The sequence below is a fragment of the Nematostella vectensis genome, chromosome 13 (assembly GCF_932526225.1).
Source record: "Nematostella vectensis chromosome 13, jaNemVect1.1, whole genome shotgun sequence".
NCBI classification, from domain to species: domain Eukaryota; kingdom Metazoa; phylum Cnidaria; class Anthozoa; order Actiniaria; family Edwardsiidae; genus Nematostella; species Nematostella vectensis.
Window position 1 is genome coordinate 3,920,289 of NC_064046.1, and position 22,637 is coordinate 3,942,925.

Consider the following 22,637-nt stretch of genomic DNA (forward strand, 5'->3'; position numbering starts at 1 on the left):
AAGCTTATTTTACCCATGTTAATGCTAATAACTTCATTAGCAGCACGACAAAGTTTTTACGCACATGTACACCGATTCCTCAGATCCATTGTGGTTTGGTTGTAATATGCTTGCTCTTGCAGAGTTTCGAGCTTGAATGATTCAACGTGAGGTTGTTTGATGCAACGTGGAATGAGACGAAAACAAATGGCTGCCACAAAGTTTCAGCGGTAATGCCAAAGAGCAACATAGACCAAGCCATCTTGTTCATACAGTACGTCACAAAAGCGACCGCTGACAGTTTATGCGCTGACGAGCAAAACATCCAAGATAGCGGCGAAACGTCGAATTTCTCGAAAACAATTTATAACCGCGCGAAAACACCTACAGTAAGCGTATTTTTTGTTTTTACATCTAAATACGAGTCCTGGTTGTATTTAGCTTGCAGTTCCCCTTTAACGCTTATTGTATCCGGTATTTTCTGTTTCAGCTAACATTAAAAAATGCTTTCGTAAAAGGTGAGTTTATTACTATTAATTGAAGCCAAGGAGTAAGAATTTGGGATGTTTCTTAGAAAACCTAGTTCCAAGAGTGATGAGCCCCTAAATTTAAGCACTGCCTCAAAGCGGAGCTCCAAAGTAGTCCTTCTATCTGGAGGGGGTAAAAGTAAATTCGAAACTGTTCTTTTGGTTGTGTGTTTTTATTTTTTGTTTTTATCGCAGCATTCGCTTTGTTTTGCTACTAAATGTACATTTATGCGGTTGTTGTACGTTACCTCCACTTACCAAGTCTCGATGGCAGTTTCTCTTTAGAAATCATTATAGCTATTCGGGAATGATAATGTTGTCTTGGTTCTCAACGCTCGATTTAAGAAGTGGTTATTGGCAAGTACAGTTGAGTGAGGATGTTAGCAGGAAACTGCATTCTCTAGCGAAAAAGAATTGCGACAAATCTGACGCTTGATTTGAAACAGCAAATAGAATTGAAACCCTTTTATTATTTGAATAAAGCACAGATCATTGTAAAAAATGAGGCTTTCAGACTTGTAGTTATTTTCATGACTTATTCGACAATGATGATCAAATTAAAACTTATATAATAAATACTAGGGCTTAATTTCTTAAAGCTAATTACATTTCGCCCACTTTGTTTTTAGCAATGCCGTGGCCTGTTGCTTTGTACAACTTCTCTTCGCCAAACTGGCTCGAGGATATGAGTGGAAATGGGCTTTCGGCTAAGTTTTATGATCATGCCATGACTGAGGGACCAACCGGTGATAAAGATAGCGCCGTTCTGTTTTATGGGACGGACACGTCACTCGCAGAAATAAATGAAAATATAAAAATAGATACAAGGTATTTAGCATGGCTGGGCGTCCCCCGGTTGGCTGCATTTTTGTAAAAACAAACAAAAAACTTAAATATTTATACTACATTGGTAATAATATAAATTACTTCTTTTCGGTTTGTGGTAGTCTTTACAAATCTCAGAATTTTTAAATTGGCATTAAAATGACATTCAACATGTTATTATTGGAATCCTGTTCAGGAAATCAAATAATTATATAAATATAGATTAGGATAAATAAATAATAAATACCTATTTAAGGACAGAAGGTGAAAACCCTTACTTATCCAGCGTAACGTCTATAATGAATACAGGGGAGATATTTCGTATGAATAATAAAAAAATATGATTTGGGGGTAAATTTCCCGAGAATCTATCTTTGCGTATGGCTAGAACCAGTCCTGAATATCTTCTATATAGGAGACGCTTTTTATAGGACTATGACAAAAATTCAGCCAATCAGAATAAAGTATTGATTCAGGTGACGTCATCTTCAAGTTAATTCTAAAATATGGCGGATTCCAAAACAGATCATGCACAAAGTTTTACGAGATTGAAAGAGAATCTGAGCAAATTAAAACCTAGAATCACAGTAGAAGCAAAACTTGTATAGACACATTGAAGAGAGATCAGCACGCTTCGTGTGTAGTTGCAACGGCTTCAATATAACCTTGTTATATTTTGATAGAAGAATAGTCATGGATATCGTGGATCCAGCACATTTAACTTAAGTTTACAAAATATTAAAATACTCAAGGGATATAATTTACCAGAATTATTGTCGGCTATAGCGTCAATTCGTATGTTAATTCAGCTAAATTCAAGAAAAAAAACTCTCTGGCCATTATGTGGCTTCCATTCAAGGATTTGGAGATGAGATTGGCAAATGAACTCACTAGACAACCAACACCAACTAAAGCGATATCTTTGCTCAAATGCTTGGTATCACTTAGTGGTGCCCGAAAAGTTTGTTATTGAAATTCAAAATCGCGGCCCTTTAACTGAGAGCCATAAAATTTCACACAAAGACGTCAAGCTAACCTGAAATTTATTCCCCAAAGATGGCATCTCTAGGCAGTTTTAAAAAGAAGCAGGAATTTTAATATTTCGAGGTTGGTGAGTTCCGTGTCCTCTCAAAGACACGAGTAACCTTTTTTAATATAGGTGAACAGCGTGTGTAAATTGGGGTTGTTGTCCTAAATAGTTATCAATGTACTTCTCTCAATACAGGTATTCCATCACATCTCTTCTGTGGATACGACAGGAGTCATCGGGGCCAATCTTTCAGTATGACAAAGACAGCTTGAATGGGGTACATTTCTGGTACAGAACACCGACCCAATTGTACCTCCAGATACCAGAGCGCGGCACGGGTAAAAAATACGGCGCTTTGACATACAGCAACCTCCCTACCAAAACCTGGCACCATGTGGGGTTCACATATGACTACTCCACTGGTCTGCAAAGGCTCTACGTAAATGGCACTATGGTGGCAGAGAGCAATGTTGGCAATCATGAAATTGCTACCATTTATGAGGTAAGGGCCCTACTATATTCCTGTTTCTAAGATTAATACGTTTTAGCAGAAATGATCATCATTATTCATTATTTGTTGTGTACCTGCTCCTATATTGTTTTGATCTGTGAACACAGATTCGCTTCGCGAAAAACCTCAATGTCATATTGACATCCTCAAGTGGATACCAATTAAGAGCCCGCCTTAATTGTTTTCAACTTTACGACCAAGCCCTCAACCCTGACCAAGTGAAAGCAGCAAGAGATATGTGCACCAGGAAAGGTAACTTATTCATTTGGTGTATGCTACCGTGGCGTGGAGCATAAACCCCCAAACATCTCACAAGTCTAGAAAAAATCAAACTAGTCTTATTAACTTTAAATTTACAATGCCCCCTTATGTTAAAAGGCTGTTATCTTTTATGATATTTTGGAAATTAAATAATAATAATATCGCAAGCTACATGCGAAATTCAAAGGGAATTTTACAGTAGATACGGCACTACGTTATCAATACTCTCCCTTCCACTCAAACAATAAATGGCTCCCACCGCACATGAGCGTCGCCAGAATGAGGATGCGCCAGATGGAGGGTAGACGAATATGAAAGTTGGGCATGCTCACCTGGGAAAGAAATCGCGATTTCGGGAAACATAAGAATCCTTCAAGTTTGCGTGCACATATTTTAACTCCAATACATTAACTGAAAGCACAAAGCATGGCACTCTTTATATCTTTACGTACTTACTTTCTTAGAATTGTTCAGGCAGTGTTTCAATTATCAAGTATTAAAGAGTTTTGTCGCGGCAAAAAACTACGTCTGGTATGGCTTCAAAGGTAATAAGGCGAAGAAAATAAGGTCCAGCTGCCCTTCTAAGTCGGATTGCCAAGTCTGGATCAACGGTACACACCCTTCAAGACCGCAAGGAACGGTAGAACACGAGCTGTGCGTTCGTGGGGCGGGTGGCTGCTGTGAACAGAAGGCGAGGGTGGAGATACGACAATGCTATGGCTATAACGCCTACAAGTTCAAGGGTCTCCCACCTCTTGATGCACACATCATGATATGCCTCGCAACAGGTGAAAATTATCCCCACACCCTGCCCTCACGGGATGCATGCCACAAAATATGCCTCGCAACAGGTAAAAATAATCCCAAACCCCTACACCCACGGGATGCACACCTCATGATATGCCTCACAACAGGTAAAAAAACCTACCCCTACCCCCACGGGATGCATTCCACAAGATATGCCTCGCAACAGGTATGATTTCTAGGCTACCCCTCTCCTTTTTTGGGTATAAGAGCTTTGTTGCTTGGCTGTAAATGAAACGCCACCAGACAGCAACAGCGCTTTTGATCGGTGTGGTAAATGAAGGCATTATTTCAACCAAAGTACAGGCGTTCTGAAGGGTTTCCCTGGCGAAGCACGGCTCTAGGCTCGGTTTTCAGCCGTAGATTCAAAAGTGGAATTAATTTGTTTACTGGTTTGCTGTAGTACGTGAGCCTCAAAAATAAGATTGATGATTCTCTCGTTTTTTTTTTAATTCTCCGCCGGATCGGGATCCATCCCAATTGGTAAATTAAATGAATTCATTTACTCGTTTTCAGATACTGACAACGATGCGCCGGAAAAGATATTCGGGCCAATGCCTGGTTACCGTCTCATCAATCACGTGATCTATACCGAAACTCACGTCCCCTCCCCCACTGTTTGCATCGGTTATTGCCTTTTGGATGACAAGAGATGCAAGTCCGTGAACTACAGCGCGCGAGACAACGGAATCTGCCAACTCAACAACGCTACAGAGTTTGACGGACACCTATCAATCAATCAGACATGGGATTACTACAAGCCATTACAGTTTATTTCCATTGTATAAATCAAGCACATCACGAGAAGAGTCGACACAAGCAGTAGCTGACCAGCAGTCAACACAAGCGAAAACTGACCAGCGGTCGAGAAGGCACAAGTGATGAACGGTGAGAACACAGAACACGGCAGACAACCGAGTGAATACTGACCAGCGGTCGACACTGGTGAATAGAACAGCGCGGTCAATGGACTGGGTACTGGCAAGTGGTAGACAAAAACAATAACTGGCCAGCGATCAACACTAGTGAACACTGACCAGCGGTTGGTTCCAAGAATATACTGGCTATCGGTCAACGAAAGTGATTACTGATCAATAGTCAATATAAGTGAATTTTGATCAGCGGTCAACACAAGTGAATACTGACCAGCGGTCAACATTAGCAATGCAAACTTGTAGGGTCACATGCAACAAACGTAATATCGAGTACCTTACAATATAATTCTTTATTCATCGATGTAATATAGTAAACTAGTGTAATTATTGCGGGTACACCACATTTTTCTTTGGATGGGAAAGGAGGGGGATGCTAAACTTACAGTTGGATCATTGTTCCCCATACATGGTGGTGCAAAGACATGCCACTCAATTTTTTGAGGTCATAATCGCTGAAATAATTAAACTTTGAGGTACGATTTTTGGAGGGGAGCATCGAGACATCATACCCCTACCCTCTCAGTGTCAGGCCACGCCTTCTCCCACGGAGAGCATGTGACGCCGTATACATTTAATTTCATAGTCAGTTTGGCATTTAAATTTATATCGTTGCCAATGCTATTGTAGCATATCAAAGAATGTAACCCGACGTTCTCTATGTCAAGCTTACGTGACTGATTTTGCAGTAGCAACTTTGTTCCAAAATAGAAGTAGAGACCTATTTAGAGACCTAAGAGTCGACTCGAGAATGTAAATGCAACACCACTGACCAAGGCATGCCTCCTCCGCAGGCGTCTCTAAGCGTTAGAAACAATCTAAAAACCTTGTGGGTTTCCTGTGGTCGACATATTTTCTGGGCAAAAATGATGCCTGCGGAGGAGGGGAGGGATGGTCCCACTTTGAAGCAAATATAAAGGGTACTGTGCATCTAAGATTTACTCTGCAACATCTACTTATTGAAAAAGTCCTGTAAGTTAGAATAAATTCTTGGAGTACCTTCTTGAGTCTCCGATTTGTCATTTAGCCAGATAAGCTCTGACTTACTGGCGTAAACCATTATAACGTACCGTCAGGCGTCCCTTTCTCTATTGGCTAGTTGCACTCACAGAAAAAATATTTTCAGCGGATTTAGAATGAGAAAGTAATTCTTTAAAGAATACACTAGAAGACCTACAAAAATTCAACATCATGAACACGCATTTTTTTCTGTCAGTTATCTTTTTATTCTATTGTCGCCAGTGTCCCAATTAGCGCACTTCGACAGCTCTGTTAATATTATGCACATCCGCATGACCAGGATTTGAAAAAAAAAAAAGATTAAACGATCCTTTAACAAGAAAAGATGAAAGAGAGGGATGAATTCCTTCATCCTTAGCTACAAGAAATGACTTTTTTTCTCGTGCCACGCATACGCCCCACTTGGGGTCCCCAAGGATGGCCACACTACAAACCTCTCCCTCAGGGTCTTTTCCGCCGTGAAATTCAACATGGTGGTTTAATATTGAAATGGCAATTTACATTATTGTCATCACTCCCAGACAACAATATGTGTGTGTTGTTTCTTATTCTAAAGTTAGAGATGAAGGAGACAAATAGTTTCGCTTTACGTTCCCTCAAGAGCCCTGTATAAAAACACCACCTGTCAATATAATACTTTATCCTTTCTCGTACTCTTGAAAGATAACAGAAACCAATATAAGGATAGTGAAAGTGCAGGTTTAAATGTAGGGAAATGCTACGGAAAGGTAAATGCTGCTTAAATAATATAGAAATAAAATAATAAGTATTACATTAGTATTAATGCTCGCCACATGGGGGCCAAGCTCAACATTTTATGACTTTGATATTAAATAATTACGACTTAAAAATTCCCGCAAAGGACAAATCTTTTTAAAATTGAAAATTATAAAAAGAGATCTCGACTTGCAGTTCTGCTAGGAGCAAAATTTAAGTGGAGATGTTTATGAACACTGAGACTTTGTCAGCCAATAGAGTATCTTTATATTTCTGTCTTTACTATTAGCTAGGACAACAAAGAAAGGCAGGAGTCATTTTCACAAATTATAATAAGCATTCGTTCCACGGGGAGTCTCCAAGGATGTTCACACTACAAAACAAACTTGAATTTGGAAATGGCGTTCAATTTACATTAATATCACCACTCCCAATCGACAATATGTATTTTTTTTAGTTTGAGTTGGCGATGAAGTAGCAAAAATAAAATTTCGCGATAATCGAGATACGCCTCCGCTAGAGCCCTCGATGAAAACACCTGTCGATATACTGCTCTATCCTTTCTCCTGCTCTATGTTCGACAAACTCTTGAAAAATACTGTAAACCATTATCAAGAAAATGAAGGCGCAAGTGCTATTGCAGAAAATGCTAGTCAAGGTAAATGCGGCTAAAATAAATGAAAATTAATAAACTCATAATTATGCTCGCTACAGGGGGCTTGTGTTACTGCAAGCAATGTATGTTGCAAAGAAAAAGCTTTTTTCCCGAGTATTGAATAGCGTAAAATTTAAATATCGCCTTCCTTGCCTCTTCAGAAGTCATTCGCTATTTATTAAGAACATGTGAGTACTATTATTGAAATAAACAGGAACAATGAGATTTTGTCGGCCAATAGAGTACGTTTTGTTCTGTTTCTCCATTGTCTTAAAGAAGGTGGGGTTCTTTTTCAAAGTGTATTCCTATGGAGAGAATCACTATAATTAATCATTATCTCTTAGAGCTCATCGCGTTTTCAGGTACGCAGTCTTGCTCGATATCATCAAAAACGGACAGACGTGACAAAAAACGCTCCCCACTTCAAACCAAGCGAGATGCAAGCGAGTGGGAAAACAGTTCTTGGTCTTCTTCTCCTCTCACTTGAGGTAAAGAAATCCACTTTTTCTAGCAATCGCTGTCGTTAATTGAATTTTTGGGGTTTCTGATATAACTCTTAAGATTATATTTTTATATCTCCAAAAAGATGAAAAAGATTGTAAGCATTTCAACATTTAAAAAATAACTTTCATAGAACCATTCGGGACTATTTTTTTCCCAGCAACCGACATCTTCCCAGCCAGCAAAAAAAACGGGCTGCAAAACAGATATTTTGCGGATCAGGGGCTCTCTGTCATTTTACGGTTTATAAGGAAAAAATTCAGTCACGTTCTGCGTAAAACTACTCTTGAAAACGACTTGAAACGACACATGCTACATATATTTAGGCACTGCCTCAAGCGGAGCCCAGCATCTATTTGTTCTCATTAATAAAGTACAACAATTGTTGGTAAGATATCCAAGAGCTGTTTACAAACTATCCACAATTTGTGCCACTATCCACCTCAATGGAAATAGTTTAATTGTTAATTATATAGGATATTGTATTATATAGGAAATTTGGATTATTTTATAGAAAAAAACAAAAAATGCCTAATTTTCGTCCTTAATTAGACTTCTTCAGGGCAGACTGAAGAAGGTGAATCGTCACCAACTAGCTTGTCACGATTCACCTTTTTCAGTCTGCCCAGTTGATAGCTGAGACGCGAGAGTTTCTTGTTGCGCCGCATAGGACCGTGCATTCAAGACCTCGGTCTCGCATTTTTTAATTCATTTGAACGCTTATTGTATCCGGTATCTTCTGTTTCAGCTTACATTAAAAAATGCTTTCGTAAAAGGTGAGTTTATTATTATTATTAATTGAAGCCAAGGAGTAAGAATTTAAGATGTTTCTTAGAAAACCTAGTCCCAACAGTGATGAGCCCCTAATATATAGATTTGATATTTAAGCACTGACTCAAAGCGGAGCTCCAAACTATTTCTTACTAACGGGAGGGGGGTAAAAGTAAAGTCGAACCTGTTCTTTTGGTTGTGTGTGTATTTATAAATATAGAAAACTATAGATGCAAACCACTCCATTTTGAGTAACTCTGGACGAGAGAAGTCTGGAGGCTCTGGTACACAGGGTAACAGAATCGATTTCTTGGAAATATGGAATAGTATATTTAAAAATTGACACTGGCTTGAGAGGTCTTTAAACAAAGAAGTCTTCGAAAAGATAAGGGGTGGCAAATCGGATGATTAATTCAAAACAGCGAATTTTAGTGAATCTCTTTGAAAATCCAAGTACAGATGACTTATCCGACTACTCCTATTGGTATTCATTCCTTAATGCTATTCACATTCCGCGCTCTTTTTTTTTAGCAATGCCGTCGCCTGTTGCTTTGTACAACTTCTCTTTGCCAGACTTGTTCGAGGATATGAGTGGAAATGGGGTTAAGCTCGAAAACGTTGGCCAATATCAATTGACTGAGGGACCAACTGGTGATAAAGATGGCGCCGTTCTGTTTTTGGGGACAGACGGATCATACAGAATACTTAATAGAAATGACAAAACAGACACAAGGTATGTATCATGTTGGCTTCCCCCGTCGGCCTGAATTTTTCTAAAATAAAGGAAACATAAATGTTTTCTTGACTAGTGTGCGGTAGCTACTAAGCCATCCTCCTTTAAAAAGTAACATTGAATATACCCGCCAAGTTTTCAAGGAAAACGGTTCCTCCCGGATCGATCGCAGCAAAGCACGAATACACCTCGAAGCTCTAAAAACTAGTAATAAAAGACTTGATGACATTCAAAATAATATTACAATCAGAGAGCATATCTTATGCTCTCTTGGTCTGATATAAAACTTCCAAAATATGCCAAAACCAACACAAATGCTATGGCAAAATAAATAAATAAAATGCAAACATGAAGAGGACTAGGTGAGACCTAGAATTGGATGATTTATTTTGCTAATTTTCGTGCACGAGAGCTCAACAAAAAGCCGTTTTTATTTACGCAGTGGCTATATGCCCGACAGTCGGGACAGGTCTTGGATGGACTAAATGCCCGACAGTTTTCAATTTACTCAAAAAAACCAGTAAATTGTCTTCCTAGTGAGTTCAATGTATTCTATATTTGTTGAGAAAGGGCAAACGAATCTTAATTGAACTTTGTTGTCGGTATTGAATGTTTTCCGTTGTCTACACCATACAATCGTAATTTTAGGGACACTTAAATTTTTTCTTAATTATGGTGCTAATGTCTACAGCTCTTAATTTACGAAAATATCACAGTAAATTGTCGACCTTGAGAGTTCAAATTATTGTATATTTGTGGAGAAAGGGCAAGCGAATCTAATTTGAGCTTTGTAGTCGGAATTGAACGTTTTTCCTTGCTTGTATATACCATGAAATCGCTATTTTAGCGACACTTGAATTTTTTCTGCTACAATAACGGAAAGGGTGTTAATAGTGTATACAAGCAAGGGAAAATATTCAATACCGACAACAAAGCTGAATTCCGATTAGCTTACCCTTTCTCGACAAATATAGAATACTTTGAACTCATAAATAGGGATGCAATTTGTGCGTAGAAAAATTACAGAATTACAGAATTATTTGAATAAATTGAAAACTGTCGGGCATTTAGTCCATCCAAGACCTGTCCCGACTGTCGGCATATAGCCACTACGCTTTATTTGCAAGAATACAGTTGTGTCGTTCTTTTAAGAGTTCTGCAATAACATATCCAATTCCTTCCTTTTTAAGTTAGCCAGCTAATGATTTCACTGGTAAATCTTGGCCAAGAGGTTGTCTTTAAAATGAAGTTATTTATTCAGCCGAATGACTGAAATTAAAGACATAATAAAATTTAACCGTTAAGATATTGTATCACCACTTAATGTAACAAATGCCGCTTAATGTAACACTAACGCTTAATGTAACAAAAATCGCCGCTTAATGTAACACTAACTTTAATGTAATAAAACAGTTAACGCTTAATGTAACAAATTTTCAACGCTTAATGTAAGAACACTCGACGCTCAATGTAATAACCATAAATTTAACTAAGAGGGTACATAGATAGTGATGGGAGGTGTGACGTCATTGATGTCACGTGTCCATACTAGCTGGATATAACTATCCCCCGATCTTAGTATCTTCATAGGGTTAAGACAGATATAATTCCATCATGGCACTTCTCTTACCTTAACTATTCCATCACTGTGCTTCCCTCTTCCCCCTTCTCTTAATATAGGTATTCCATCACGATACTTCTGTGGATACGACACGAGTCTTCCGGGCCAATCTTGCAATTTGACAGGGACAGCTGGAATGGGGTACATTTCTGGTTTAGAACACCAACAGAATTGTACCTCCAGATACCAGAGCGCAGCACGGGTAAAAAATACGACGCTTTGACATACAGCAGCCTCCCTACCAAAACCTGGCACCATGTGGGGTTCACATATGACTACTCCACTGGTCTGCAAAGGCTCTACGTAAATGGCACTATGGTGGCAGAGAGCAATGTTGGCAATCATGAAATTGCTACCAATTATGAGGTAAGAGCCCTACTATATTCCTATTTCTAAGATAAATACGTTTTCAGAAAATTAAAAATCATCATATATAATATGTTGTTTACCTACCTCTATATAAAACCTTTTCAATATGTTATAAAAAACGATTGATTGATGGACGGAGGGAGGGAGGGAGGGAGGGAGGGAGGGAGGGAGGGAGGGAGGGAGGGAGGGAGGGAGGGAGGGAGGGAGGGAGGGAGGGAGGGAGGGAGGGAGGGAGGGAGGGAGGGAGGGAGGGAGGGAGGGAGGGAGGGAGGGTTGGTTCATTGGTTGATATTTCTTTTACTTCACAGATGTACTTCGCGAAAAGCCAAGGTCTGAAATTGACATCATCAAGTGAATACAAATTAAGAGCCCGCATGAATTGTTTCCAAATATACGACCAAGCCCTCAGCCCTGACCATGTGAAGGCAGCAAGAGATAGGTGCACCAGGAAAGGTAACGTAATATTCATTCGGTGTATACTACAGTGGCTTGGGGCTTAAATTCGCTTAAATGCGAAATTTAAAGGCAATTTTACAGTACATGCGACGCTATATTATCTGGCCAATAAATGGGGGGCATTTCAAGGGAGGTTGTAGAAGAATATGAAATTAGGAATGCTTAATGCTTAGGCATTCCAAGGTATGTTCTTTTGGATTAAAACGAGATTTTGGGACACATGAAAATCATTCAAGTTTGGGTGCACATATTCTCACTCCCTTACTTTTCTTATAAACGCAATGCAGAGTATTATTATTTTATTTTATTTCGATAAAGGGGAGGAGGGTACTCCTTGTGTCATATTCTCAACTTTTCCTATGCGGATAACCTTTTATATTTTCTCCTTAGAATTGTTTATGCAGTGTTTCAATTATCAAGTATTAAAGAGTTTTGTCGCGGCAAAGAACTACGTCTGGTATGGCTTCAAAGGTAATAAGGCAAAGAAAATACGATCCAGCTGCCCTTCTAAGTCGGATTGCCAAGTCTGGATCAACAGTACACACCCTTCAAGACCGCAAGGAACGGTAGAACACGAGCTGTGCGTTCGTGGGGCGAGTGGCTGCTGTGAACAGAAGGCGAGGGTGGAGATACGACAATGCTATGGCTATAACGTCTACAAGTTCAAGGGTCTCCCACCTCTTGATGCACACATCATGATATGCCTCGCAACAGGTGAAAATTATCCCCACCCCCTACCCCCACGGGATGCATGCCACAAAATATGCCTCGCAACACGTAGAAATAATCCCTACCCCCACGGGATGCATGCCACAAAATATGCCTCGCAACAGGTAAAAATAATCCTACCCCCTACCCCCACGGGATGCACACCTCATGATATGCCTCACCACAGGTAAAAATAATCCCTACCCCTACCCCCACGGGATGCATTCCACAAGATATGCCTCGCAACAGGTATGATTTCTAGGCTACACCTCTCCTTTTTGGGGGTATAAGAGCTTTGTTGCTTGGCTGTAAATGAAACGCCACCAGACAGCAACAGCGCTTTTGATCGGTGTGGTAAATGAAGGCATTATTTCAACCAAAGCACAGGCGTCTGACGGGTTTCCCTGGCGAAGCACGGCTCTAGGCTCTGTTTTCAGCCGTAGCTTCAAAAGTGGAATGTTTTGCTGTAGTACGTGAGCCTCAAAAATAAGATTGATGATTCTCTCGTTTTTTTTTTTTTTTTTAATTCTCCGCTGGATCGGGATCCATCAATTAGTAAATTAAATAAATTCAATGCCCTCAATTTACTCGTTTACAGATACTGACAACGATGCGCCGGAAAAGATATTCGGGCCAATGCCTGGTTACCGTCTCATCAATCACGTGATCTATACCGAAACCCACGTCCCCTCCCCCACTGTTTGCATCGGTTATTGCCTTTTGGATGACAAGAGATGCAAGTCCGTGAACTACAGCGCGCGAGACAACGGAATCTGCCAACTGAACAACGCTACAGAGTTTGACGAACACCTATCAATCAATCAGACATGGGATTACTACAAGCCATTACAGTTTATTACCTTTGCATAAATCAAGCACATCACGAGAAGAGTCGACACAAGCAGTAGCTGACCAACAGTCAACACAAGCGAAAACTGACCAGCGGTCGGGAAGGCACAAGTAAATACTTGCAAAACGGTCATCACAAATAAGGAACAGTGGGAACACAGAACACCGCAGACAACAGAGTGAATACTGACCAGCGGTCGACACTGGTGAATAGAACAGCGCGGTCAATGGACTGGAGTGGAATGGAGTGGATGTACTGTCCAACGGTCGACAAAAGCAATTACTGGCCGGCGATCAACACAAGTCAGCATGAGGCATTTGAGGCACTCGCCTCGGTATTTTGATGATTACTGTTTCACAATTGAAATGTATGAGATAAAACACATGCTTCTGTTGGGTTTATCATCCAGTGGCTAGCTATGCCTCGGTAAAATTTTAATTCTGGCTACAGGCCTGCAAGTGAACACTGACCAGCGGTTGGCTCCAAGAAAATACTGGCTATCGGTCAACAAAAGTGATGACTGACCAATAGTCAATATAAGCGAACACTGACAGGCGGTCACAACACCAGTGAATACTAAGCAGCGGTTAATACAACACTAACCAGCGAGGTATCATATATTACGTACCTACCGTGAGTACTGACCAGCGGTCAACACAGGTGAATACTGACCAGCGGTCAACACAAGTGAATACTGACCAGCGGTCAATACAAGTGAATACTGACAAGCGGTCAACACAAGTGAATACTGACCAGCGGTCAACACAAGTGAATACTGACCAGCGGTCAATACAAGTGAATACTGACCAGCGGTCAACACAAGTGAATACCGACCAGCGGTCAACACACGTAAATACTGACCAGCGGTCAACACAAGTGAATACTGACAAGCGGTCAACACAAGGGAATACTGACCAGCGGTCAACACAAGTGGACACTGACCAGCGGTCAATACAAGTGGATACGCTAAACTTGCGGTTGGATCATTGTTTCGCATATATGGCGGTGCAAAGACATGCCACTCTGCGAGAATCTTAAAATTTGTGGAGGTCAAAAGCGCTGAAATCGTTATAATTATACTTTGAGGTACGATTTTTGGAGGGGTGCATCGAGACACCATACCCCTACTCCTTAGTGTCAGGCCACGCCTTCTAGCACTCCTTCTGCCCATTTTATTTTTTATTAATGCTATTGTAGCATAGCAGTAAATGCCACCCGAAGTTTCCTACGTAAGCTTATGTGACTGATTCTGCAGTAGCAACTTGTATCCAAAATAGAAATAGAGACCTATTTGTTAATAAGCTTCGACTCGACAATGTAGTTGCAACAGTACTGACCAAGGCATTTCCCAATTATATAAAGGCTTCTGGGCATCTTAGCTTTACGCTACAGCTACTCATTGTAACAACTCTTGTGACAATAAAGTCCTGGTGTACCTACTTGAGTCTCCGATTCGTCATTTAACCCGTCAGGCGTCCCCCTCTATTGGCTACTTGCACTAACAGAGCACTTGACTTTTCGGGTGACAAAATCGTGTGCGCTCATTCTTTTAGTGGCTTAAAGTAACAACATTAAAAGGCAGAAAGTTACTTTGTCAGAAAAAGCTTTATTTGATTTGATTGTTTTCATCGTTTTTTTATCTTGGCTTGAATTTGACACTCAAAAAGTCAAGCGATCAGCTGGTGCAAAGCGCTTAATTGACTTTATGGCTTATGAAGAAAAAAGGGTCAAATAATGAGCAAAACAGGTGTTTGAATATAAGGTATTCGCGGTGTATTCGCTGGGCAATACACTGAGCTAGCTTTACGCGGTGACAACACAAGAGAAAACTAGCTAGCGTTGATAATAGTACTGGCAGATAATAAGGTGCTCGATAATGTGGGATCCATTTTTTGCTAGGTATGCATTGACACGGTATCTAGTTAGCAAGATTTTTAATTACTTGATGCAAGCGCGCCCATCGCACCTGATTTTGAACGGCCTGGTACTTGTTTAAAAAACACCCTGGAGAATCCAACTTTTGAAACCTCCACGGACATCAAAGGACAAACATCCCAAAGCCCCGTTATCAAATTCTTTAGTTAAATTCTGTTTTTCTCCCACAAGTCATCCACAATTCTTCTGTTCGATGTCTTAGCTTTGAATTTCATCATATAATTGTTATAGTAGGGCTTACAGCCGTAACCTTATAGATACAAATTAATAAATAAAAAAAACGTTTTTTTTTATGTAATGGAGTATTTGTATTGTATTGAACTGTTTTGATTTAATATTTTAAAATAAAGACATGACAACTATTCGGCAATTTTTAAATATAGCGCCCCGCTTCGAATCAGCGTCTCCTTGAGACCAAAAATAAATAAGTGAATGGGTGAATGAACAAAAGGGCGATATAACGAGTATTTACGGTATCATCGTGGATTTCAATTCCTACATGGTCTTTCTAAGAGGGTGATTGCACAGGCAAATTCCACCCTCCCTGCAGTTAATTTATCCTGGGCACTAAGCAGAGAAGAAGAAAAAAAAAATACTAAGTATAAAGTGAAATGATTGCTGCGTGTCTGCTCAATCGTTACGCAGGGCAAAAGTGGCTTTCACCATTCTACCGAATGATGTGCTTGGGGCAGGGCATGTCTGAAGTCTCTTTCCTCCCCTCCCTCCCCTATCTGTATCCGCCACTACAGGAAATTATAAACACATATCGCTTCAGTAACTAAGGGGTTCACGTAGTATGGGATCGGAATAAACATCCTATGAAATCTTATCAGATACCTTTGATTGGCTGTCTTCACTGTTGCGTCAAAAATACCCATAATGCCCTGTTGCTGTAGTCTGGTGATCTACAAAACAAAAACAGGGAGAGAAGTGAAAATGGCGTCGGAACTATCTTCTGCCTGTGCTTGTCTTTTGCTTCTTCGAGTGTTATTTAGGGCCAATAAGGCGCCTCAATAATCCTTTAACATAGCTATTCACAAAGAATATCATGGGAACCAAGCAGTCGACTACAAGTGCTGTGAATGAACGCTCCGACACTCGGTCCTCAGGGCCACACTCTAGCCATGTTGCCAATGGTGCTGACACAAATGGTGTTTTGTCTTTAGATCCGAGAATACGGACCCGTTCTTTAAGTAGTGTTGATCGTCCTACGTCTATTCCTGTACATGGAAGCTCTATACAAGAATCGGATTTATCCTCATCTGCCGAGGACAATTCACCAACAATTCGGACTAATTTTATGATTCAAGGAGCTCAATCACTTCCCGCTCAACTTTTCGCGACATCTTTTATCACTGGTAAGGTTTCTTTGATTCTTAATTTCCCATCTCCAAACACAACTACGTCGCATTTCTTAAATCCGTATTCCGCGTATTCTTTTAAAGATCCGGTGACCCGTACGGCTGCTGAAATATATATTTGATTTGTTTTTGTGTTGAAGGGCTGAAATGTCCAGTTTGCGCTAAAGTTGTTCTTCCACAAGACATCGAACTCCATCTCGTGATTTGTTTGACAAAACCGCGACTTTCCTACAACGGTAAGAGCATAAACATTCCCAGTGAGATAGAAATCGTTGAACTGTCAAAACGAAACCGACCTCGTGAAAAAAAACCCTGTTTCAAGAAGGACCATGTAAGTACGTCCATCGTAACATCGAATCCGTAATTTAAGGTATAAGTACTTTGATAGAAATTCTTTAAAAAAAATTATGTTTCATTTTTTTCCGCTTTGTAGTTTGTTATTTGAAATTATTATCGTCAAAGGACCACAAGCTCTGTTAAAATCTGCTAGTGTTTCTTTCCCTCAATAATTACACAAATTTTATTCATACAAGCCCTAATGGTTATAACACAACACAACTTTCATAGCCTCAGAGCCTATGATGCCGAAGCTGAATATTTTATAGGAAACCCCACAGGGCATTTTGTTCACAAAGGATATAATGTATAGATGAAAATAGGCCAATTATAGAAAATAATGAACATGCACAAAATCTGGTCTTACAGCCCTGGGGTATTTCTTAAGAATGTATTTCAGGTCATATAAACAAGACTGGTTGTTAGTAGGCTAATAGTGGCAGCCTTGATATTTACTATTATCCATACTGTTTTCTGAATTGTAAACATAGAGTCATCAAAAGCATCATGCCTCTATTACAATCATTATCATGACTTCTGATAACATTTAACAATGAATAATTAATTTGTGACTGGGAAATAGTGGATGTGGCTGCTTAATGAGATTGGCTGCTTGATAGAAGTATTAATATGTTGCTTACATAAGTGCCAGGGAGTAGCTGGTAAGCAGGTAAAAACTGTATTTTTTTAACTGGATGCAAAAGAATATGTGTCATTAATTAGATAAGAGGCAAAATCTATAATCCTAGCATTGCTGGAGTTTATTAAAATTCCTTTATACTTAGGAATTATAAATTAATAAAAGCATCATTTGGTCTTAGAATTGCTGTCATTTTCATTGAATGTGGTGTATTGAGAATGCTATTTCTAATAGAATAAAAAAAGCCCAAACTGTCGCGATCTCGTACCAGAACAATGAATACAATACACCAAAAACTGGAAATCAGGGCAGACCCAACAGTCTGCCCTGAAGAAGTCTTATTAAAGACGGAAATTTGGCAGAGTCGATTTCCAGTTTTTGGTGTATTGAGAATGCTATTTCTAATATTGTTGAAACGTTTTGTTCTTTACAATCATGAGGTTCTTTCTTGCATGATAGGTAAATTATATCCAGGGTTGTTACTGTAAGCAGGTGTTTACCTTCATAGTTTACCTATATTCATCTATTTGTATTCTCTTTTCCTCACTATTTTTGCAATTCTGATTGCTTTAGATTATGCATGTTTACATACATCTGCCTCCTGTAACAGCTGATATCATTTTCATTGTCCATTTTTTAAGTCAGATTACTTGAGTACCTTTGGATGTTAAACTGCTTTTAATGCGTTAAGGATAAGGGTTTATTCCAGAGGTTAGTAATAAGTGTTCAGTAACCTCAATTTCATTTCTGCTGCCATTTGCTTAAAATATTCTTCATAATTCCATTGTTTTAGCTTCTATAGGGGAGTAGATTCCTTGATAAGTAGATTATAATCCAGATTATTGGATATCCTTTCAGCAGTAAAAACATGGATAATAATATATACAGTATAATTTCAACTTATTAGGGAAATAATAGCAATATTCTTAGTTCTAATTAGGCACATTATGTACCCTGTTATGTAAGTGGTGGAATAGACACTGTAACTGTTAACTTTGTTAAATCTTGTGTTTCATATATCTTGTGATTTATGCCATGCTTCGTCATGCAAAACCTGAATGTCTATTTAGACAAAAAAAGTTAGGCTAGACGTCGATTCAGATGACGCACTTAATGGTAGTTTGTGTCAGTCAAAATGGACTTGTTGATGTAGTTTTTCTGTTTGCACTAATCAAAGCAGCTATGGTGACATATCAAAAAAAATGGCATGAAATTTTCCAATTCTCAATATATAAGCTCAAGATTCTGCATACAAGAAATTCCTCTGACCAAAAGCTTAATTCTGAATTTTAAAGAAATTTAGAAGATATTAAATTTAGATATTAGCGAGCAAAGTTATCTTAATTTCTGATCAGAGCCCGACTTCTCCCTAAAATCGGGGAAAATTAATACTTTGTACATTTGAAAATTGCACTTCAAGCCTCATATCGTGAGATGAATCCAAAAGAAAAAAATACTTTTTGATATGTTGGTTTACATATCATAAGATACCTCTATGCAAAAATTCGAGCTTACCGAAGTTAACCAGACTTTATTTGGGAAAACTTGCCATTTTTTTGCTCTGTCAGCTATGGCATTTGATTTGGCACAACAAAAGGTTGACGTATGAATCAGTTCATGATTTTTGGTTTCCGGAGCATCGCCATGATCACACACATGTTAGGGTAAACCACCAATACCAATTAAATAATGTCATTCTACTTAGTACTGAGCCCCATGGAACCACTTACTTGATGCTAGACATAACCTGTTATCATGCCCTTCAGAAAAGTGTTTTTACTTATGCGTATTGCTAGTTGACTAGTTTCTTCTGATTTCTGCTTCTTCCCATGACAAGATCACTGGAATTCCCCCCCCCCCCCCCCATTTTCAATGTTGTATGCAACAGTGTTATAAACTCTGAAAAAAGACGGCCTGCATAAAAAATATTGAGGGAATGAGTAATTTCAATAAGAAATGACCATTTTTTCCGGCATTTTTTCGCGGTCTGTATGTATGAGTAGGTAATTTTACACATTACGTATGAGTTCCTATAAGGAGTTCTTACAGTTAATCTGAATATTATTTTTTGCAGAGGATGTTCTTCAGGAAGATAAAGGGGAATGTACAATTTGCCTTGACGATCTTAGTACAGGTTGGTCTAATAAGGACACTGCTTGAAGAAGAACTCCTAAAAGGGAAAGCTCTCTATCCTTTTTTCATGCTTGTGCACTTGTTGTCAGTCATAAATATTTAGACTTCATTTAGTTTTGACCTCCATAACTGCCAGAGGAGAACAGTGTATTCAACTTATGTATAAAAACCTTGAAGAACAAAAGACGAATTATTGGACCATTGGATATGTTTTGGAAAGTGTTTGAAGTACATTCTCTACAACATATTCCTTTATTAATAGGGGACTTGCGCTAAGCGACCATGTGACCTTTCTGGCAAATTCAAAACAAAAAATCAGTAATGACTGTACCCATCATACCAGAGATCGACGAAAAAATGAAATCTTAATATGAAACTAAACCATTTCTAGAAAAAAATTCTGGCTTTTTTCGTAATCGATGGATAAGTTGCTTTTTGTTGCTGTTATTTTGCCGCTTAAAGCCTGAGCGCGCGCTAGTTTGCCAACCAAACAGTCACGTGATTTCTTAGCGCATGTCTCCTATTGAAAACAGCAACACTGTTTTCTAAACATTGCATCCTCACCTCAGCTTTATAAAGTTGAAGAAAGCAAAAGCTAATGGTAGATTTAATTACTTCGAGTTTATGTACCAATAAGAGACTTCTGATTTCATTATGTAGGGGAGACAATTGCAAGACTACCATGTCTATGTATATATCACAAAAAGTAAGTCAAATTGGAAACCAAATTAAAGCCGCATTGTCACCAGTTTACTTCCAGAGGTCCGACGGAAACCTCAACCGTTAAAAGACAAAAGAATCTATTAAAATCTGACATATTTAACAGGCCATCCACTCTAAATTATCGATCACATCCTCGAAGAAACTTTGAATAGACACACTGCTTTCAATATTTTGAAAAAAAATTCGCGTTTTCCGTTAAAAATCATCAGAGATTGTTACGTAATCGACCGGAAGTAAACTGGTGAAAACGTAGCTTTAATGATTATGATATCTTTTAAATTGTACCAGCACTACAGAAAGCATATTGTTTTCTTCAATAAGAGCACACAGGCTAACAGCATCTCATCCACTATCAGCCTAAGTGTGAAGTGCAAAATTTTATTGTATTTTTTTACTGGAACGTATGACCCATTTATACGTTTTTCCTTTTTTTTCATAACTATAGTAGCCTTCTTATAGCAACTTTGTTTCAATCTTTACACTGCTGTTGTTTTAGATGCATAGATCTGTGGTTTCAAAAAAGCCGGACTTGCCCAGAGCACCCTTCCTAGTGATAAATAAGGTAAGTGTTTGGTGAAACTCCCTTGTTAAAATTATGATCCACTTTTTAATGGTTGTTTACCATTTAATCGAAAATTCCAGTACTTTTGGTTATTTTGTAAATGGTACAGATTCCTCCCACTGGAAAATTTCTGGAAAATGTGGAATCTATTGAGAGGTAGGCTCATTTACAGGGATACCAGAAATTCCAGAAAATCACGTACCATTTGCAGTTATCCATAGAATATTTGACGGAGGCCCCCATCGGCCACTATTCCTCAGGACCCCAAAAGTAGAAGTTCTTTGTACAGAAGCAAATGGTACATAAGTCACCCTGGAAATTCTGGAATACAGGAAACTTTTTCCTGTATTCCATCCGGGAAAAATGGGATCTCATTCCAGAATTTCCAATTAAATGGTAAACAATCAATGATTCAAGGCTTTTAATTCTGGCGCCCAAGGAGGGTTGTGCGTGCACCCTGTGTATGCACAGTTTTCTCAACATTTTGTGACTTGTGCTGTTGTGTCTTTTAGGCATTGTCCGAGTGAGGTGATAGCTGTGGTCACCAGGCTCTCTTGGCATAGAGATGAGATACCCATCATGCATTGTGCTAGACCCTGTACTTGCCTGGAGGGAGGTTCCCACATGTGAACCACAGTCTGTATATATTGATATACTATATAAATTATTTTGTAATAAAATGTGGATTAAAATTTGCAAGAAAGAGGGATAAAGAAAGAAGATACAAAGTTGTGATATAAGGATAAGAAAGTATAGTTACAATATATATTTTTTTTCTTTATGTTGAAAGAGTTTAAAAGGACTGCACTCAATAATGTAATTTGATTTCTCACTTTTGGAGTGAAAGAACTATAGGTAGATTTTATGGAAAACAAAGTGGTGCATTTTTGTAGCCCATAGCTAAATAACAATGCATTTTTTCATTGATGACCATTACCATTGTGCATGCACTATAATTATCCTTCTCCAATTATGCACTATAAACTGTAATTTATATGAACTTTGGCTATCAATGTGCATGTACTAAATTGGCCAATCATAGTGTATGTACTAAATTGGCCAATCAATGTGCATGTACTAAATAAAGAAGCTGGCCAATCATAGTGGATGTACTTACATAAGTTTGACCAATCATAGAGCGTCTACTATTTAAGCTTGGTTAATCTTAGCGCATAAGTTGATATTTCCAGTGGATATAAGTTTGACCAGTGGTTAATGCATTATAAAAATTATTATAATTTGTTAATTTTATTTAAAAAAATAAAGGAATGTGTTTGAAATAGAAAATTAACACTGGTAGATAGATAGAACTGTAGGAGTAAAATGTGATTTTTACTTACTATTTTCATCTTAATTAATGAAATATAGAAAAACACCAAGTGTTATTTGTTATTATTGTTTATCTGATAAACTTTCAAGTGGCAGATATGGGGTGGTGTTGTGCTTGTTGCATTCAAATAAGCACTCTAATTTTTCTGGTCTTTGGGGTTGTGCTTATTGGAGAGGGGGCGCTGATTTCATTTTAATAAAAAAATACCAGCTTTAGAGTCGATTGAGAACAAAACTCTATTTGCGATAATCTGAAACAACAGTAAAAATGTGGAGGGTGGGGGCGTGTGGATACTGTGCGAGGGCCTCGAGAAATTTTTTAGGTCTAAAGGGGGGCGTCGAAAGTGT

The 22,637-nt window shown here is 38.7% G+C and overlaps 3 protein-coding genes and 1 long non-coding RNA gene across 8 annotated transcripts in view; 3 read left to right on the forward strand and 1 right to left on the reverse strand.

Moving 5' to 3' along the window:
• LOC5512252 overlaps positions 1-5,872 on the forward strand; it is a 10,236-nt gene extending 4,364 nt beyond the window's left edge. For 2 of the 3 annotated variants that reach the window (XM_048720447.1, XM_048720448.1), the window contains exons 3-8: positions 470-497; positions 1,136-1,334; positions 2,557-2,863; positions 2,980-3,124; positions 3,598-3,984; positions 4,454-5,872. In XM_048720447.1, coding sequence (XP_048576404.1) covers positions 470-497; positions 1,136-1,334; positions 2,557-2,863; positions 2,980-3,124; positions 3,598-3,984; positions 4,454-4,725 — 1,338 coding nt within the window. In that variant the 3' untranslated portion in view covers positions 4,726-5,872. The remainder of the gene's footprint in view (positions 1-469; positions 498-1,135; positions 1,335-2,556; positions 2,864-2,979; positions 3,125-3,597; positions 3,985-4,453) is intronic. The other variant, XM_032381621.2, reaches the window with a different exon arrangement.
• The window catches only part of LOC116618176, a 20,949-nt gene extending 7,532 nt beyond the window's left edge, over positions 1-13,417 (reverse strand). The window contains exons 1-3 of one of the 3 annotated variants that reach the window (XR_007306185.1): positions 13,281-13,417; positions 10,897-11,018; positions 4,692-4,879 (exon numbers count right to left, since the gene is read on the reverse strand). This is a non-coding gene — a long non-coding RNA (uncharacterized LOC116618176). Of the gene's footprint in view, positions 1-4,691; positions 4,880-9,936; positions 10,536-10,896; positions 11,019-13,280 lie in introns of those variants that run through there. The other 2 variants (XR_007306186.1, XR_007306184.1) reach the window with 2 other exon arrangements.
• Positions 7,578-14,709, forward strand: LOC5512232. Its single transcript, XM_048720449.1, has 7 exons — positions 7,578-7,749; positions 8,511-8,538; positions 9,065-9,266; positions 10,947-11,253; positions 11,565-11,709; positions 12,103-12,426; positions 13,019-14,709. The coding sequence occupies exons 1-7, from the start codon at positions 7,699-7,701 to the stop codon at positions 13,288-13,290; spliced, it is 1,329 nt and encodes a 442-aa protein (XP_048576406.1). The 5' UTR covers positions 7,578-7,698; the 3' UTR covers positions 13,291-14,709.
• Positions 14,710-16,089: 1,380 nt separating this feature from the next.
• Positions 16,090-22,339, forward strand: LOC5512253 (E3 ubiquitin-protein ligase znrf2). The gene is made up of 6 exons (XM_001632524.3): positions 16,090-16,563; positions 16,707-16,802; positions 19,617-19,676; positions 20,336-20,381; positions 20,895-20,960; positions 21,473-22,339. The coding sequence occupies exons 1-5, from the start codon at positions 16,254-16,256 to the stop codon at positions 20,947-20,949; spliced, it is 567 nt and encodes a 188-aa protein (XP_001632574.2). The 5' UTR covers positions 16,090-16,253; the 3' UTR covers positions 20,950-20,960; positions 21,473-22,339.
• Positions 22,340-22,637: the final 298 nt, after the last annotated feature.

Coding starts and splice junctions, on each gene's coding strand:
- LOC5512232 (XM_048720449.1), top strand. CDS start 7,699: ATGCAAGCGAGTGGGAAAACAGTTCTTGGTCTTCTTCTCCTCTCACTT. Junction 7,750..8,510: donor TTCTTCTCCTCTCACTTGAG/GTAAAGAAATCC, acceptor CTTCTGTTTCAG/CTTACATTAAAAAATGCTTT. Junction 11,254..11,564: donor AAATTGCTACCAATTATGAG/GTAAGAGCCCTA, acceptor TTTACTTCACAG/ATGTACTTCGCGAAAAGCCA.
- LOC5512253 (XM_001632524.3), top strand. CDS start 16,254: ATGGGAACCAAGCAGTCGACTACAAGTGCTGTGAATGAACGCTCCGAC. Junction 16,803..19,616: donor ACCGCGACTTTCCTACAACG/GTAAGAGCATAA, acceptor TATTTTTTGCAG/AGGATGTTCTTCAGGAAGAT. Junction 20,382..20,894: donor CTATGTATATATCACAAAAA/GTAAGTCAAATT, acceptor CTGTTGTTTTAG/ATGCATAGATCTGTGGTTTC.